At 34.7% G+C, this 19,078-nt stretch overlaps 1 protein-coding gene across 2 annotated transcripts in view; it reads right to left on the bottom strand.

Moving 5' to 3' along the window:
* LOC123698651 (dynein heavy chain, cytoplasmic) overlaps nt 1-18,477 on the bottom strand; it is a 39,402-nt gene extending 20,925 nt beyond the window's left edge. Inside the window, exons 1-48 of one of the 2 annotated variants that reach the window (XM_045645390.1) lie at nt 18,133-18,477; nt 17,856-17,926; nt 17,337-17,539; nt 17,003-17,140; nt 16,664-16,781; nt 16,293-16,406; nt 15,859-16,031; nt 15,595-15,715; nt 15,369-15,490; nt 15,135-15,276; nt 14,723-14,830; nt 14,253-14,358; nt 13,764-13,963; nt 13,309-13,444; nt 13,033-13,139; nt 12,753-12,916; nt 12,560-12,665; nt 11,945-11,968; nt 10,358-10,513; nt 10,035-10,214; nt 9,791-9,934; nt 9,425-9,570; nt 8,905-9,054; nt 8,659-8,751; nt 8,360-8,574; nt 7,999-8,125; nt 7,781-7,883; nt 7,296-7,518; nt 6,812-6,959; nt 6,624-6,729; nt 6,452-6,529; nt 6,087-6,218; nt 5,849-5,995; nt 5,524-5,696; nt 5,244-5,411; nt 4,963-5,128; nt 4,635-4,820; nt 4,237-4,419; nt 3,971-4,093; nt 3,646-3,805; nt 3,269-3,402; nt 2,998-3,121; nt 2,582-2,822; nt 2,253-2,367; nt 1,935-2,130; nt 1,668-1,756; nt 307-416; nt 72-197 (exon numbers count right to left, since the gene is read on the bottom strand). In XM_045645390.1, coding sequence (XP_045501346.1) covers nt 72-197; nt 307-416; nt 1,668-1,756; nt 1,935-2,130; nt 2,253-2,367; nt 2,582-2,822; nt 2,998-3,121; nt 3,269-3,402; nt 3,646-3,805; nt 3,971-4,093; nt 4,237-4,419; nt 4,635-4,820; nt 4,963-5,128; nt 5,244-5,411; nt 5,524-5,696; nt 5,849-5,995; nt 6,087-6,218; nt 6,452-6,529; nt 6,624-6,729; nt 6,812-6,959; nt 7,296-7,518; nt 7,781-7,883; nt 7,999-8,125; nt 8,360-8,574; nt 8,659-8,751; nt 8,905-9,054; nt 9,425-9,570; nt 9,791-9,934; nt 10,035-10,214; nt 10,358-10,513; nt 11,945-11,968; nt 12,560-12,665; nt 12,753-12,916; nt 13,033-13,139; nt 13,309-13,444; nt 13,764-13,963; nt 14,253-14,358; nt 14,723-14,830; nt 15,135-15,276; nt 15,369-15,490; nt 15,595-15,715; nt 15,859-16,031; nt 16,293-16,406; nt 16,664-16,781; nt 17,003-17,140; nt 17,337-17,539; nt 17,856-17,926; nt 18,133-18,373 — 6,836 coding nt within the window. In that variant the 5' untranslated portion in view covers nt 18,374-18,477. The remainder of the gene's footprint in view (nt 1-71; nt 198-306; nt 417-1,667; nt 1,757-1,934; nt 2,131-2,252; nt 2,368-2,581; nt 2,823-2,997; nt 3,122-3,268; nt 3,403-3,645; nt 3,806-3,970; nt 4,094-4,236; nt 4,420-4,634; nt 4,821-4,962; nt 5,129-5,243; nt 5,412-5,523; nt 5,697-5,848; nt 5,996-6,086; nt 6,219-6,451; nt 6,530-6,623; nt 6,730-6,811; nt 6,960-7,295; nt 7,519-7,780; nt 7,884-7,998; nt 8,126-8,359; nt 8,575-8,658; nt 8,752-8,904; nt 9,055-9,424; nt 9,571-9,790; nt 9,935-10,034; nt 10,215-10,357; nt 10,514-11,944; nt 11,969-12,559; nt 12,666-12,752; nt 12,917-13,032; nt 13,140-13,308; nt 13,445-13,763; nt 13,964-14,252; nt 14,359-14,722; nt 14,831-15,134; nt 15,277-15,368; nt 15,491-15,594; nt 15,716-15,858; nt 16,032-16,292; nt 16,407-16,663; nt 16,782-17,002; nt 17,141-17,336; nt 17,540-17,855; nt 17,927-18,132) is intronic. The other variant, XM_045645389.1, reaches the window with a different exon arrangement.
* Nucleotides 18,478-19,078: the final 601 nt, after the last annotated feature.

Genomic DNA, 19,078 nt, shown 5'->3' with positions numbered 1-19,078 from the left:
AAATATTAGCTATACAACTCATGGTGTTAAAGAAAACAAGTATTTTTCAAGTTTCTAAGGTAAGACCTCACCTGAGTATATGAGTGAATAATCCGTCAGTCCATTCACGAGTGTTCGGATCCAGAACACCATACAGCGTTTCCTTTGACATCGCTTTAGGATCGATAACATGAGCTACACCCTCCACACCTTCAAACCTGAAAAATAGAATTTAATATAATTTCCACATGATTTGCTAATCATTCATCCACTCTCTCCTTTCCGTTCAAAGTTTTATTAATATCATCAATGTGTATTTTTGCTTACCGTTCTAAAGCTTTCAACAATACACGCCATGCTGTAGATTTTCCGCTTCCTGATGGTCCGACCATCATCAGACCATGATTGAGTTTGCAGATTTGGTACAGTTGAAGAACCTACATAAAATAACACTATTAAATTAAATATCACTTATTGTCAGTTATTTCTGATAAATCAAAACTACCTAATTTCATTACGTAATCTACATTTTTGCCAATTGTAATACAAGAAAATGCGAACAACGAAGGTAAGAAGCCGTAAAAGAAACAAATTTGATATCTGCAAATAAAATACAAACAACTTGCGACTAACAAACAAAAATATAGAAAAATATGTGCAAAATGTTCTGTGTTATGCGTGTGATGTGACATGAAGAGTGCTCGAAGGTTGATTGACCCAAGTTTATGGCTGAAAAGGTGTTTACAAGTGTTTCATATATAGAGATAATATAAAACGTAGTACATAGTATCATTTGTGTCTTATGTTTATAAAATGTTCAATTTCGCAGGATAAAAAAATTGCGTGCAAATGAAAGTGATCTACACGATAGGAACGTCAACAACCACAAGGACTGATAGATACCACACAGTAAAACATCGAGCAAGACAAGACGTGCGAAATACGACACAAATTGATAAAAGAAGATATATCTGGTGAAGTTCTGAGGTCACATCGCACTGACCTTTTCGATCCAGGTGCTGTGTTGCGCCCGAGAGGCCGCGCTGCGTCTCTACGTACCATCGGGTTAGCATGGAAACGCATACATTCACACTCACGTACGACACGGTTAAAGTAAGAATAAGATGAGATAGATATATAGTAGTGTATAGCCAAGGATGTACTCTTGTCTTCTTCGCGAAAGCGTTATACATTTCTGACTTCTGTTTTAAAAAATCGATAAAAGCATCATCCTATTCTCATTTTAAACGTGTAGTATCCGATACCGGTATAAGTACGTATGCATGCTAGAATTGCGTTCTATATTCGTTACTGATATTATATACTTATTTTACAATTCCTCACAACTCTAATCTATGTATTAAACTAATGTTCAAATAAAATATCAGTTATGAATATAAAATGTAATGAAATTGTTAAAATTAATAAATAAATTGAATACGTGTTATTTATATATAAACCAATATTTGTATAAATGATGTAAATGTGGTTTTGACCAACACCTGATTATGATGCACGTGTTATCATGTTATGATCATGAATAACTTATTTTATGAAAAAATTATAAACATGTGCAGCAGCGGTTGATTTTCCTGGTTATTTAAATTTGTTAATATCACTCAACTTAGTATTTAGAGTTAATTGATTAGAAGTGTTACAATTATCAGGTATTTAATAAAACAATTTACCTTCTCCATCCATGTTGTTCCTTGTTCATCTCCCTCACCACAGACAAGGAATTCTTCAGCGCATACGGCACGAATTTCATTTTTAAGACCTATTTATACAAAAGATTAATTTATTAATATCGTGAAGGATTTATTAACCGCTGTAGAGATAATTTTTTGCATTGCCATTTTTATAATCATTGAAATATTCATGTTGTTAAGTTTCGAAACAACTGAGATACATTTGATTTAGAAATATGTGTTCAAAAGTTTCCGTAACAATGTTACCGGTCATTTCAGCTCGAGTATATCCAACATTAGGGAACACATCATTAAGCAGAGAGAACAGCAGTGGTATATCTTCAGCCACCAACTTCGGCACCATTGTTTCGCACACTGACTGGATCAGAATGTCTTGTTCCGGCAAAGATTCTGCGATGGACGCTTCGTCTGGTACTTCAGTTCCGCGTTCTCTTAGATTCTCCTGAAGCAAGAAAACGTTATATGTAGTTTGGAAGCTATTTAAGGATCAATTAAAATAGCCTAGTCTAGTAATACACAAAAACGAAATGAAAATTTTTATTTGTCGTATAGGTTTTTACATACCTTGATTTTCTGAATACGATCACGTTTCACGTTACCGGCGGACACGAGTACAGATTTGAGTGCACGCAAACCGAAGTCGTAGTGAGATTGATTGGACAATTGCTCGTCGCACAACCTGTGAAAAAGTTATATTATATAAGCATGTATTGTTGTTTGTTTGTGTGTTTATTTTTAATAATAAAATTTTAGAAGCAAATATTGAGACAAACTTCATTCATAGGTCAAATCAAGTTGACTTTATTAAAATTATGTGCATAAGCAATACAGAATACATCCATTCAGTTAAATACGAACAGATCTCTATAATTAACAAGTATGCCTTCACTCACTTGAAGAACGGCACAATCTTGCAGGCCAGCTTCTCCGCAGTGCGGAAACCTTGGCTGAACAGCATCACTTCGGCGATCAGCTGCCTATCGGGCGTGGTCATGGCGAGACTGCGGAACAGCTTCTTGAGGTTATCGGGTAAGTTGGAACGACCCGCGTAGCCAGGGTTCATGGTGATGAATATCGCCATGTCTTGGCTCACGCGCACTTGTTTGCCGACAAGTTCCACTGTGATTGATTTTGCTGCAAAAATGGTTAGTATAGTATTAATATACCATCATATTTTACATAAATATTAAGATTTTTTCATATGCTTGGTTATTTATTTTATTCCGTAAGACAAATGAATAACAAATCACTGACGTTATTTGTGCATAGCTTCATGTATAAAGATGTGAAGATATTTAAAACTTATTACTTGTGTTGTCTCCCTCTTGGTGACTCTTCAGTGCCTCCTGAATAGTCTGCACTTGTTGCGACACAGCAGACAACATTCTCTCTTCTAGACGATTGAACTCGTCGAAGCAACCCCAAGCACCGACCTAACAAAGGGTAATGTTTATTTAAATATGCATACTTATACAATGTATAATGCGACAGGATAATATTGGAAATGATAGTATTACAAATAAAAATTTCAATAACATTAACCGATTCTTTATATATTATGCTTCTATATTGGTACTTACTTGACAGAGACCGACGAAAATTCTACCCATAGCTTGGAAGTCGAACGTTTCGTCGCAGTTGAACACCAGCACAAAGCGACCCAGTTGGTTACCCAAAGCTTTTACCGACTCCGTTTTACCCGTACCAGCGGGACCTAGAATAAAATGAATTATAAGCTTTTATGAACACGAAAATCAATTAATTTTATTAACGATGTTATAATAAAGCACGCTTTATCTTATTACTTATTCATTTGCTACAATATATGTGTTTACTTTTTGTAAAGTGAGAAGTGTGAGGAAGTCGCTCGAATAATAAAAAATACAAATCACGGACAAATTATGCGCGAATTTATTATAACAACGATAAATAAATATAAATAAAATATTGTACATACCGAACGGTGAACCACCGAGTCTAGCTTCAAGAGCCTGCGTCATAGTCAAGTAACATCTATCTGTGAGCGGAGTTTGGACCAAACGGTCTTGCACACCGAGGTACTCGAAACCGTACAGGAATTTTGCGTTAGCCATGTGGATCGTAAGCTGTTGTAGTACCTGGATAACAATATATTCTATTAAAATATCTTTATAATTATTTGATGAGATGCGAAAATTATTAACAAAGATTTTTTTTACTTTAAATCATTTTAAAGTTAACTTAAATAAATTTCCCAGCAATATAATACGATTGGACAATATATATTTTAAACATTAACTCACATCATTGTTCCTAGGATCGAAGTAGAAGCGCATCTCACACAGCCATTCGAATGAGCGCGGGCTGGTGACGTCAGACGCGATCAGGCGACGGGTTACTGTACGCTTGTGTACGAACTCGTTGATCTAGAAAGAAACAATTATTTTAAATGTAAAAGACGTAAAAAAAATTTACACGTTCCTTGAATACATTTCTTTGTTTTTTAATAATACTGTTCAATAGTACAATTAATACATTAAAAATTATTAGGAAATTGTACAAAACTCACCAAATGTTCCAGTTTCCTTCTCCTAAGAGCGGGTTGTTCTTGCAGCACAGAATCGGCTAGAATATTAAGCATGTTCTCAACATGAGCCAACACGCGTTTGAGTCCATCTCCACCGCCGCCAGTTAAGGCTGCGTCCACATCTTCCGACCAGAGGATTTGAACTGCTAGCACCACTATTTGAGCCTGTTATTATTTTATGCATATAAAAATTCCTGTTAGCTTTAAACTTATTCTACATGTTAGATTGAAACATATTTTTTTAAAGATAATACAGGTTGTATTGTTTTAAGACTTGCACCAAGTTAATCGATGTTGTATACGTAAAATATTATCGATATAAATGTCTACAGAATTATAAAAAAAATTGTTTTGTGTTTAAAATCATTTTATTTAGTTACCTGATATTTATCGCACCACTCGATAAACTTCTGCGGGTCCACATTGCCGTCTTTGAACTGTTTGACGTCACCTACAGCGTCTTTGAGCCGGCAAGCTAATGTGACGCGCATTTCGCGCTCCACCATCGAGAGCCATGAATTGATCTTGGGGTTTTCTATTGTAGATACCGGAGATGTGAAATATACCTGGAATATTAGTGAGTTAGTAATTTAGATTGTTGATATACAATAGCAACTATGAAATTTAAAACAAGCATATTCTTCAGAAGAAATTTCACCGAATGTAGATGTTAGTTACATATAAAGAAGGTTTTATATAAATATTTACCTCCTCTCCCTCACGTGAAGCGATACCATTAATAATGGTGTTATCTTCGTTTAGAATAATAGCGGCGACACCCGCAAACATTTTCTTGAAGTGCTTTTGAAGGCGAGCAATGTTCTTGCTGTTACCAATAATTTCCAGTAGATCTTCATCTCCCACGAAGTAGAACCTGTAAAATATCAAAATTTAAGTATTCATTGATTAACATCAATAATGGCATTTTTTTTAAATTGTGCCTTATCCTTGATAATAGAAATTAATATATTAATTTTGGTGTTAATTACCTAGGGAAGCTGCTTCTTTCTCTCTCCAAGTATTCTCCAAGCGCTTTCTGTATCTTTCCCAGTAAATCTGCGAGACGCTCCAGGGAGCGTTGCACTCCGGGAATGTTCAAGACATCCATAACCATGGGAGATTTGCTAACCTTCTTCATCAGACCCAGGAACTCCGAGCTGAATGATTAATAAAACATTATTATGATATTAAAAGGTATTATTACATATTGTGTTTATTAACACTATACATTACACATTTATTAATATTCATTAAATTTTATTTCAATACCTAATACTCTGGAAGCGACTAGTTTCAACAGGCAGCAGAGTTTTAATATCGGCAGAGCCGCTGAAAATTCCCTCCAAGTACACCCAGCGACGCTGTACATCGATCCACACGTCGAACAGAGCGTTGATGCGGTTAAGTTTCTCTTCCCAGGTAAGTGCTTCTTCTTCGAATACCTAAAGAAACAGGACATTATATAATGCATGGTAAATCTCTAAATAATATTTTTGATGGATTATTTCGGTAAAATAACTTGTAGTGATAACGCAAAACGTTATAACTACAAATTATTTTATTACCATTTTATTAAACTTTAATCAAATATTACCTTATAATACGGCGAGAGCTTCATAGCAGCAACGCTGTTAATATGTTCCTTGACTTTATTGAAGAGATCATCCCAGCCGCGTATAATCTTGCACTTATTTTGGTAGTTGATCAAGTCTAGTTCATAGCTCTGCCAAGATTCTCGGACCTAAGAAAGAAGTTTATGTTTAATACAAACTGAAATGAAAACGAAAGAGAAGAGTGTTTTGAATGGTTTAATGTGAAAATATTAATCTGACCTGTTTCAAGAACTCTTCAAGCGCCATTTCTCCCTGTGCGACGGAAACAACATCTCGCACGGTGTGCTCATTGTGTAACAGGTCAGCATCCCACACTTGTCCCAGCGTCAGCTCAGATAATGCCCATTCCACCTAATATGAGTAAAATTTAAATTATTACGTATTTCGTTTCAGAAACAGTATTAATAATAAATTGACATAGTTAAATTATCTTAAAGATGTTAACAAAAACTTCAATATATACATAGTAAAAACGCAAATAATTGGAAATAGATATAGAAAAAATGTCACAGAAACAATTTCCTTTGAGTAATAATTAATAATATGTAATTTCGAACTGTATACATTAAATTACTATTAATTACCTTAAGCGCACGGCAAAGTTGGCGCCAGTGCCGCTCCTTCAACGCATCAGATTTCAGCTCCACAATCAACATATTAACCTACAAATTTCACATTGTATTAGTGTCATCTTTCATATTATGTTTAGTGGAAAGATTAATAGGTTAAAATTTGATTTATTTAAAAATTAAATACCTTAGTGTACGATTGCAATAGTTTGCGCACGTACTCGTAGCTGTCGTACATACGAAGACGAGCGGGCAGTTCTTTCAACTCGTTCAACATAGCTTCCAATTGTTGTCTATAAAGAAAAAGGACATTGAATTTGACTAGTTTTAACTTTTAAGAATGTATAATTTTGTTGCCTTTGCTGAAAAAGTTACCTGAGTTTTCTTGGTTGTACTGAGAGCCAAGGCTTATCACGGATATCGTCAATCTGAGTCCAGATCTTGCTTAGTGAAGACCACACGCCACGCAAATCTTGAAGTTCTTCCAAAGCAACATTCATACGCTCGTTGTTAACTGAGCTACCTGTTTTACAGAAAAAAAAAATATTATGGTGATTGTAGTACATAGTAATAACAATAAGTTAAAAACCACGATTATGAACCTGTACGAGATTTTCAAGAAAAGTACCCTGTTTTTTTAAGAAGTAATTGCAATTATAAGTGATAACTGAAGTTCGCACAGAGAGAAATTGATAAACATATGTATCATATCTTTTAACTGTAGGAAGTATAGATCAGTAGAACATAAGACAAATAGCAAAATTTAACAGTCTTGAGATAATTATTTCTACTCAATAATATTGAGGCAGTGTTGTACAGTTTAGTCTCCTACTAAAGTTTTGCATAACTTTCCCCCTACCCGTATCATGCAGCTCCAGAGCCTCTTTAGCCTTAGCCACATTGTCTCTCTCATCTTTAAGGCGGGTGTATCTCGTCTCCATAGCATTCAACCTTGTTAGTGCATCTTCAGGTCTAGTGGAACCATCCGTGGGCTTACTGCGCTCCCACTCTGTGAGGAACTCCACTGTACGTGCTTCTACCGCTTTGTCTTCGGCGACGATCTTTTGTTGGAGTGACGCCACCTGGAGAGAAAATTCAGATATTTCGCGGTTGATAATAATTTAGCTTTGATTAATTCTTGGATATGTGACTGGTAGAATTAAAAGTAGTACTTATGTTCTAATAGTTCGTGGCATATTTTTATACTTTACGAAACTAAAAAATGAAATAATATTACTTTTTTTGTACTGCAGCTGATTTTCATTTATAAGATAAGTAAATAACAAGCAATCATAACTCGATTGTGGGATTAAAAGCCATAATATGCCAAGCCATTTTACATACTTGGGTCTGGATAGACGAATCCTTCCTTCTCATTATTTCGTTGAAAGCACTCCATTCTCCTTCAATGTTATCCACATGCAGCCAATTTGTTGGGAATTGGAATCTATGAATGAAAAAATAAAATAACAATTTAATGACTGTAATAATTTAGTTTTCAATTTCTGAATAAAATTAGTAGCAATTACTTATTTTTATTTATTTTTCGGTTTGATTATTACCTTTGTCTCTCAAGAATACGCTGGGCTTCTCTATAAATGTCGACTTGTTTCTCCCAAGCCAATACCTCTCGCTTCAGTTGTTGCACGTACGTGATGAGCGATACAGCGTCGCTAGTAGATGCGGCTTCTATAGATCGAATTATATCACATTAGTATCTGTACCTAGTATTCTGCTTATTCTTTATTTAAAACAATATTAAGTCATTCAGATCAAAAGGTGTTATCATGAGTATTAAGGAGTTTAAAAGCACCTGATTGACTATTTCAGGACCGTACTAACAGTTTTTTTTAATAATTATCTTTAATTTTTTAATATACAACCGTTATATAAAAAAATGGAATAACGAAACCGGAAACATACCTATAGTTTGCTGTTCAAGTTGTCCCCTAGATTTAGCCAATCTTCCATGGAATTGCACCATTTCACCTCCCAACAAAGCTCCAAACTTGCCAAGCACCTCCTTGTGCCAGGCGTCATACTTAAGCGCCACTTTACTTTGCACACGAGCGAAGTCGATAACTACGGGACCATATTCACGACGAGTATCTGACGTGTCGAATGTTGTACGAGATTTCCTGTTCAAATAAAAAAAGTATTGTATAGAGTACTATAATAAAAAAAAGTTGGATAAAAATAGCAATTGGTTTAAGGATACTTACTTGATGTCATTAAGACATTTGATCCACAATGTAATGTCTTCGCCGAGACGGCCATACAAGCTTTCAGGTTGAAGATCCCATAGTGCTTGGTAGCTAAATAAAAATAAAAATGTATAATATCAATATTCTTATTTTATTCTTAAAATAAAAGAAATATAACTTTTTAGCATTTAGTAAGTATATAAGTTTTAGCATAATATATTGTTTGCTATAAGTAATTGATAAATTATTTATTTTAAATCTTACCGCAGCCACTCGTCGACGTATTCCCTCACTTGCGATATCTTCTGCTCAATAGCGCCGTATGCGTTCTCTAGCGGCGAAGAACCTCCTGGCAATTTTGTCAGCAGATTCCTATACGTGGCTGTTTGGGCCGGAGCCACGCCCACTTGGTATCTGAAGGTAATGGGATAATTGTTATTTTAAAAAGATACTTTTTTGCATTATATAGAGTAACAAATAGTTTTATAGTTAAACTAGCTTACCGCCCGCATAGTTCCCGTTCCCGTGGGATTTCCGGGATAAAAACTATCCTATGTGTTAATCCAAGTTACCCTCTATATGTGTGCTAAATTTCATTGCAATCGGTTCAGTAGTTTTTACGTGAAAGAGTAACAAACATCCATACATCCATACAAACTTTCGCATTTATAATACTAGTAGGATAGGATATAGCAGAAATTTCATTTGACGTTTAAATAGTAGGCTAGATATCATTTACAAAATGTCGAATAACGAAAAATACATATCTAGTTTAGATACAAACCTTGTGCTCTGCAAGCGATGCTGGCTAGTAACAATGGCCTGCCAGGCGAACATCTGCCTCATCAGTTGGAAACGCGCTTCCTCCAGCGAGGGGAACAAGTACATTTGCTGGTTTGTTATGCGCACCTCGTGTACTACGCGAGCGATCTGTACAAATTAAATGAGTTTTATTATTGTCGATTAAGAAATGTAATAAAAAAAAAACACTATATCTACCAGTTATGTTATTAATACAGAAGTCATTGTTATATTAATGTACGGTCTGATATATTCTTCGAATCTATTATGTAGTACTTTGAATTTTTCGTTAGATAATAGGGATCAGTAATTTTTTCACATAATTATTATTATTTAAGTTATGTCGTACCTGCGGCTCACCGCCAGGCTTGTGAGTAGGTTCAGCTGGTGAATAAGTATCCATAGAGAGGTCCATTTCATTTGTTTTTCCGAGTAGAGCTCCAGTCCATGCTTCCACACCGGCTTGCAGACGAGCTGCCAAGCTTTTCTCAACCTAAAATCATAAGTAATATTGTAGAGAAACGTTTTATAATTAACCAAGTAAATTAAGAAGTTTTATTGCAATAATTTACATGACTTTTAATGTACATTACCTCTTCATCAAGACGCTGGACCCACAAATGCAGGTTGCTGTACTGCCTGAGGGAGAGTTCATCAATGGCTCTTTGCAAACGGATCAAAATATCAGCCAGGCTCTGTGCGGAGTACGGGCACGTCTCCAACGAACGCACATCTACGGAAATTTGTTCTTCGACAGCCAGTAGATCTTCAACCTGAAGGGAACCATACATTTAATTATATTTAATAAAACCAAAAAATGGTGTATCGTATTAATAAGAATCGCTGAAAAACAATTAAATATGAACTTTTAATTTATCAAGTGATTCTCTTATTAAAATAAAGTACATTAATTTACCTTTTCTTGGAAGAGGAGCACGACTTCGCTCAATTTCTGGACGTATGGATCGAGCTTGTAGGACTCCCAAACGAGCGCCATTCCTTCAGACACTTGGTGCAACACATCACGACGGAGACCAGCTACTAAAGGTATGATGGACGCCTTGTCACGGATCTATTTTTAAAATTACTTGTTAATATTTATTCTAGTGTTAGACGTAACTTTTGATTTAATATTTTTGTGGATGAATAGTTGTCATTATTTCAAGTCTGAACATGCTTAGCTGTCGAATACTATAAAAAGCCGCTTTCCTTTGTCTCGTGGCGCATTCGTACGAATCGTGCCTAGGGGCTCGGACGTTGTTTATACGACGTTCGACCCAACTACCTTCACTTTGCTAATAGTCGTTGACTTGCTGCGTTTTGTTATCAACTACCTACATCAATTAGGTAGCTGTGTAGAATCGCAGTACATTCTTATTGCATTCAAATTAATATTTAACCCGGCCTCGCGTGTTATTTCTTACATCAGAAGCGGGATAGAATTCAAGCCCATACTTTTTAAATGTGTTTTGAGTTTACGTAGTTTTGTAACGGCATACTGGCGTTTGTGTTTTTTCGTGCGTTGTGTGAAGTAAAAGTTTGTTGCGTGGATTATTGTAACGGGAATGTAGTTCATCGAAGGAATTGTGTGTGCTATCCGGACTGCGCCCTGCGGTCCGGGGTAGTTGAGCCTTCATTTGTGTTAAGCGAACGTCGTGCCTATGTCACAAATGAGTAGGCGTTGTTCCCATGATACGCGAACGTAGTGCCTATGTCATGTGGATGTGATTTTTGTTCTGTAAGGTCAGTGTGGCCGAGGCAGGATGGTTGTGTAATCCCGAGATGAACTACCGTTGTACTGTAATACGAGAAAAGGCGTACGAGGACGTACGATTGTCAGTATGGCCGTGTTAGACGTAACTTTTGATTTAATATTTTTGTGGATGAATAGTTGTCATTATTTCAAGTCTGAACATGCTTAGCTGTCGAATACTATAAAAAGCCGCTTTCCTTTGTCTCGTGGCGCATTCGTACGAATCGTGCCTAGGGGCTCGGACGTTGTTTATACGACGTTCGACCCAACTACCTTCACTTTGCTAATAGTCGTTGACTTGCTGCGTTTTGTTATCAACTACCTACATCAATTAGGTAGCTGTGTAGAATCGCAGTACATTCTTATTGCATTCAAATTAATATTTAACCCGGCCTCGCGTGTTATTTCTTACACTAGATATATTGATTAAAAGAATATCAATTTGTTCACACTAACATAAAACAGAAGAAGTTGATAAAGAAGGAGAAATAGAAGGAACTAGACTGTATGAAAGGATAATTAAGACAGATGCTAGCAATAATTACTGGATTACTTTTCTTTAAAAAGGATTCGGGTAAATTTTATTTAGTAGCTAGACAGAAATCAAATTGCCAATAGTTATCGAGATTGACTTTTTTGATAAATAAAAAAATGTAGCAAAAATTAAAAACACACAGAAAAATGTCTGCAACGAAAATAAACAAAGCGAATAAAGAAAACATGCTTATCGTTAGTAAAAACCAAAACTACCTTTGTATGATTCCTATTATTTAGCTGCGTGAAAAAATACGTGTCTTAGTGTTTTTCAAATTGAATCGTCATGTTTTAGTACTCGCTCTACACAATGGTAATTATATTATTATGAAAATCTACAATCTGTTACTTTCATACGATGAATAAATCAATTCATCTAATAATTCTAATATTATGAAGATGAATAAGAAATATTTTAAAGTATCAGAATTTTCAAATGATTAAACTATACATGGTTTCAATGTCGCGATATAAAGTTTGAGTTGGTTTTATGAAATCCTATGTTATGTAAGAATTTACTTGACTGAATAAATACCAAATGAACTAAATATGGAGACATTATGGTGTTGCGTTCTAAAAGTGGTATTCTAAGCTAACCGTGATTTTCGCGTGTTTGAATACGCGACTGCAGAGTCAATGCACGACAAGAACAGTTTTCTTATAAGATTGAATTTGACATAGTATTTGCTCTTTTATTTATTTTAAACCTTTTACAACAAGTACGGATGGAGTATCAAAGGCTGTAATTGACTTTCATTGACTCTTATAAGACGTGTTCTTAAATGCGTGTATTAAATTTGTGTAGATGTAGATTATAATAAAGATGCAAACCTTTTCCAACGTGCGTTCGTAAGTGCGCACACTTTCAATGAGCGAAATAGCGAAGGGATACAGTTGATTGGCTTGATGGGCTTTGTTAACAATCGCTAAAGGTACTCTGTAAATAACAACATAATAATAAGATAATAATCACACAGACTGTTTTTTACATACTAAATATTTCTTTAATATGATATAAACAAACCTGAAACCTAAGTTCTTCAAATTACGGACTTCTTTATACAGAGTAATAATCTCAGGTAGGAAGTTCACTTTAAGTTTCAATATAGTGCCAGTTTTGCTTGAGCGAGCGCGAACTGACTCTATGGCGAAGATACGTCCAGAGACTCCAAGGTTCCGTTGTTGCACCTATTATACAAAAAGATAATTTCAAACCCAAAATAATTCATGGAACGGTAATAAAACAAGTTAATTCTAAAATAGCATCAATTTGTTACAAAATTTATGATTAAATTTTTACTAACCTTTCGAGCCCAATCATCAAACACTTCTTGTGTGTCGAGCTTCAAACGGAAACTGTCACCGTCGGCTTTTAGCTTTTGACCTTCGATGTGGTTTTCCCAACCCTTACCTAGATCGCAAATGTTAACAATTCAAACATGATTTTTTTAAACAATAATTTTAGTAAAAGACAATTTGAAGAAAGAATGTGAAGGACGAATAATAGGTGAAAGACCGTAAGATGATATGAAATATTATGCAACTATTATTTAAAATTATAACCACTTAATATATCTCACCAAGTACATCTTCCACTCGCTTCAGGTAAGCGGTAAGTTGGTGATCGATTTGTTTCGCCCAGATAATAGAACCAGCAACTGGCGGCAAGTCTCGAACCAGGGATAAGCGAGAACATTTCGATTGTGGGTATTGAACCTGTTAATGAATATTCACTGTTAGTGACATAATTATACTATGAACAATTATTATACATTACATGGTACAAATAATACCAATTAGTAAAGCAAGTCAATCATTAATTAACACAATTTTCTTCATCTTCATTTGAAGTTAAAGAGTGCGTCATTTCAACACGCAGAAACAATTTTATAAAAATTGAAGGTATAAGACAAGTTAATGGCTGTTTAAAATACTAATAAAGAGCATTTATAACATGTATTCATCATAAATATTTGCATTTACATTATGCGTTTACAACAATAAAAACCCAACATACACACAAAAAGCAACAAACCTTAAACTTCTCATGCAGCGCTTCAATATCATCTTTAACACGCTGTATCAACTGCGTCTGGTACTCGCGTATCGCACCGCGTATGTGCGGGCGCACGAACAACGCATTGAACCGGGAGAAGATGCGGAACATTTCGTTCGCGTTCTTAGCTGTACCGAGCTGGTCGCGAAGGTGTGCTGTTATGCGTGTTTCTACGCGGTCTGGTGAAAGATTTTTAACCGATTTAAAAAAGGAGGAGGTTTTCAATTTAGCCGGTATATTATTTTGGTTTAATTATGTCCTTATTGTGAATCAAATGTTCGTGTTGATAGTGTTATTGGCACGCAAGAATAACGCGTTGAACCGCATGATGATGCGGAACATTTCGTTCGCGCTCTTCACGATATTACAAATGAATATTTAAGTTTCGTTAGATCATGTTTGAGATTTCAAAAATGCCTTGAGAAAGATTTTACTGTAATAGAATATGATATAAATTTGTAAACTCACCGATCCTATCTTCATATCGTCGTACAGCCGCTTCCCAAGCGTCGCAGCCTTCACGAGAAATATCCAGGCAGTCCACTTCTTTGACATTTTCGTACGCAAGATTTACCTAAACAATTATAATAACGATTTAAAAAAAATTACTCATTAATTTTCAAGAAAAACTAAAATTAGTTTATACTAGCTGTTCCCCGCGGTTTCACCGGCATTGCTCCGCTCCTGTTGGTCTCAGCGTGATGATATATAATAGCCTATAGACTTCCTCGATAAATGGGCTATCTAACACAGAAATAATTTTTCAAATCGGTCCAGTAGTTCCCGAGTTTAGCGCGTTCAAACAAACAAACAAACTCTTCAGCTTTATAATATTAGTATAAACTATAGATATAGATTTAATAGATCGCATTTTTTAAATAAAGTCTATACAACTTATAAAACAATATTTTCACTATAATTAGACATAAAATATTAACCTCAGCGATGGCGTTAGCATCAGCGGCATCCATGGGCAAAGAGTGTGGTTGTGCCGGCTCGCCGCTACCGCCAGTTTCAGCTGCGGGAGTTGCGCGGGGACGCAATACCTTCAAATAATAAAAATATTAGTAAGAAAACATGTAAAATGTATAAAATTGAGCTATTGATGTAGCCACATCAGCTAAGTAAAATAAATATGAAAGTATTCAATTGCTGAACTGGACAACAGAAAGTTATATGGTAAGTATATAGAGGAGATAGAATAACATTGACTACACCAATGTCACAAGGCTGTTATACATTGTCTTTTTAAAAACGAAAACATTACATCTGGAATTAGTACGGATTCTTCGTTAAATTGTTTTGTAACAATAAAAATTATAACTTGAACTTATTTAACAATAACCATACCCTCAACATCACAGTGCGTAGTTGTTCATGATGCCTGCGGAATCGACGCATATGTTCCATCCGCGCTTGGAGCCTCTTGTGCGAAGGAGACACACGCCACACCATTTTAAGATGTTCATCTCGCTTCTTTTTCACTATATCCCTGTATAATAAGAAATTGTTTCAATAATAAATTAAAGGTTAAAAAAAATAATACTTTAAAATTATGAGATTGAAGAAAATATTGAAACTGACCTCAATAAACCTTGAAGTTTCTCGTACTCATCATCCCAACAAGAAAATACTTCGAAACACTGCGTCATCACTTTTTCAAAATCTTCAAAGGGAATATGCATCAGTCGGCGAGTGCCAAGAACCTATTCAAATTCAACATTTATTTATTTTCCAAAAAACGAATTTAGAATGTTATTCATATTATTATAAAGAAAAATAATAGATTTATTGTTTATAAACTTGTTACCTTGAGAAGTTGTTGGCCCAAATCACGCGATATAGCTTCGACGAGTCGTAAGCCGCGTTGGATGGGATACTTTGTAGAACGGATCTTACGCAAATGAGAAAATATTTGCTGAACTGCCAATCTATCAAAACAACAAAAATTTTTTAATATTATACTTACAAGAGGTATGAAATTATAATTAAATACATTAAAAGAAATATAATGGAAAAAGTCACAAACAACATATTTAATTAAAACAATTAAAAATATAATTAAAAATCTTACCTAATCCTTTCAAGTTCTGTAGCACTCAATAAATCATTGATAGGAAAGTCTTTCATAAGAGGATTGTAGTCAGAGACTGTAGCAAGAGCCTGTTTGAGACCTGTGTCCGTATCAAATGATACCGTGGCATGGAAACGCTTGCCGTACTTCAGTATATCAAGTGTCAAAGCCACCTACAGAAAAGATAATTAAGTTCAATAATACATCATAATATGGAAACACAATCTATTGATCAATTTAGAGAGTCAAATCATTTTTAAATATTATTCGAATCATTTTTAATAACATTATTTTCCAGTAAAATGTAATACTTATGTCTTGTACTTATTAAAGTGGTAAATTATTACTTTGTCGTATTTTGACGATGCAAAAGCGCTCCTAATTAAGTCTAGTTGAATAAATAAACATTTGAGTATGACAAGATTAATACTTACTTCAATGCTTTCACGTTTCTCCTGAATGCGATGAAGGGCTCTTTCCAAGTTGAGCCAGAATGAGATCTCTTGTAATGCTGTACCGTTGGATGGGTCACGGTCCAATTTGGTTACCTGAGACAAATATATTATAATATTAATGCATGTACTTTAAAAGAATACATTTCTATTTGAATTTAATTTTTTTTTTAAAGTGAGAAATCATATGATTATGCAAGGGAATTATCAAGTTTATTTAATTTAGTTTAATCGTTGTGTTGATTCATACGGAAAAATTTGTATTCATTTCTTATTGGTTTTGTATGAATAGATCCTAGTGAGAATCTTATATGCGAATGTTAAATGGAATTTCACAAGTCAAATAACAATACCTTTTGAATTTCTTTGATCCAACGATTGACTCCATTTTGTAGTTGATTGAGGAATGTTGAATCTTCCACTTTATCACCAAAATCAGCTACTCTAGGTTTGCGACCTTCATCAGCAGCTCTAAAATTATAATATAATTTGTGTGATGTACTCTATTTTGTTACTCATTTCGTTAGTTCAATACTCAATTTTACAGATCAGCACTTGAAAAAATTTTTTATTTAAATTAATTAATTAGCTATATGACATTGTTTTATATTTTATTTTAACTTAGGCATATTTGTTACAAAGTATTCACATCAAATAGTTTTTTTTTTATAAAATTTATGATAATAGTTTACCTTTTTATAACTGCAGCAACCAATGGATGGACAGGCAAGGTAATTTCTGGAATGTCGATATTCTGTTGAAGGTGCAAGAGCCCCATTTCCAACTCGGCTATTTTCTTCTCAACTGATGGTGCCATCTTGTCTCCATCTCTTTTATAGAAAAACACAAATAAAATTTATAGAAATTATTAAGATAATCTATTATAGCTATAAGGCTAATCTTTTTCACTGCATTTTGTATTTGACTTCCACATCCAATTAATTAAATTAGATCTACATCTGCATACTTAAATTTATTTATTAGTTCATATTTCATATAATATACAATTCATATTATATCAGTTACCTGTCTGCTCTCCCACTTTCCTTGACATAACTCTTGAAGAATGGTGCCATGGTTTTGCTGATAAAAGCATGGAGTGTTTCATATGGTGAGCCATCGGACAGGTTGATGAGACGCAGCTGGCTGTGGATGGACTTGTCAGCTTCAATCACCTGTCCTCGCTTGATGCACACAAACGCAGCCACTCTTGGTGATGTGAAATGTACCTATAAGAAGTGTGTTTTAAAATTCTGTCTTCTAGTGGAAGGTTTTGTTAATAACACATTTTTTTCTTCTTTGCATTTAGTTAGAATAACCAATAAGTGAAGAGAAGAGTTGTGTTTAAAATATTTTGATATAGTTAGAAGGAACATAATGTGACCATTTTGTTGTTAACCTATTTTTTATTGAGTTGCTGAGTTTTATATTTTATTAGAAATAAGAGTACTTATAAATTATTTTATTTTAAATTGATCATATGGAATGTTGGGTAATGGGGTGAATGTAACACTCAATATTTGTTTTATAATTAAAATGTGATACCTCAGTGCTGATTTGATATGATACTGCTTCCTTCTCCTCTTCTCCTTCAGTTGGCTGCTCACTGTCATCTTCTATAAAATACAATTCATAATCTTTATCTATGTTTTTGCTTTGCTAATTAGTTCAATATGTCTATTTATATAATCCTATCGTTTATTAATAATAATTCATATTCAATGGAATAAAATTATAGCTTATTCCAAAGAAGGGTAGATACTTAATTTACATAAACTACGTCAGCATTGTATTGATTGGGTGGGTCGTTGTTTTTTCATACCTTTTAGCGAAAACCTCTGCACGTAAAGTGACGAGACTTGAGAATCCGATATGAATTTTCTAATGCAATCTTGGTTGACTTTATCATCAAGTGCAGCGTTCAATGCCGGTGGCACGATATCGTCCTCCGGTAAAAGTACCGTTGCAGCTCGACGAAGATAATTTGCAAAGTCTTGAAAGTCTACTACGACTACATTTTGAGCCTCTGGGGCATTTTCACTCCCGTCAAGGGAGTCTCCCATTGTGATATAGAATAATTGGGTGTTCTTTATTCCAATAGGTAAGTAGAGAAATCAATAATTTAACTGCAACGATGAATGCAACGCCGCAGACGGCTTTTACAGTTTGACAGAATTTGTGCAATGCTTGACAATTCGTGAGTCATAATCCATAGACAAGAGCCAGCTGTTGATGTCAATGTCAAAATTAATATCCGTTCTTTTTTTGGCTTGATATCTTGCTATTTGGTCATCTATAAATCCATAACCAGCCGCTCATCCCGGATCCACCCGGGTTGACTCGATATAAAAACAAAATAAAATATAGCACGTCCCTCGGAAATATTGTACAATATAATAGAGTTCGAGACTATTAACTAGACAACAGAGAAAAACGGTCCGAGCGAGAGGTCTCTCAACGGTAAATGGTCCTTGTCTAAAGTTACCATCTCACGAATTATGTATCGGTAAAAAATATTTAAATTTAAAAATTAAAAGGGAAAACAAAGTCTGGCTTTATCAATAATAATATTATGTATGCGCATGCAGATCTTCGCTAATTATCGTATTTCCAGAAACACCCGAATCACCCCGAATCATTGAATCGTAAGTGCCCTAAACAATGCACTTGCATCTTGCACCTTTTTGGGAAGAAATAGGAGTCAATTCAGAGTCATACACAATTGAAAACAATTCGGGCGATAGGTGACGGTAGCCTGTCAGTCAAAA

Source organism: Colias croceus, chromosome 16 (genome assembly GCF_905220415.1).
Source record: "Colias croceus chromosome 16, ilColCroc2.1".
NCBI lineage: Eukaryota > Metazoa > Arthropoda > Insecta > Lepidoptera > Pieridae > Colias > Colias croceus.
This window is presented reverse-complemented; position numbering and strand designations above follow the sequence as displayed.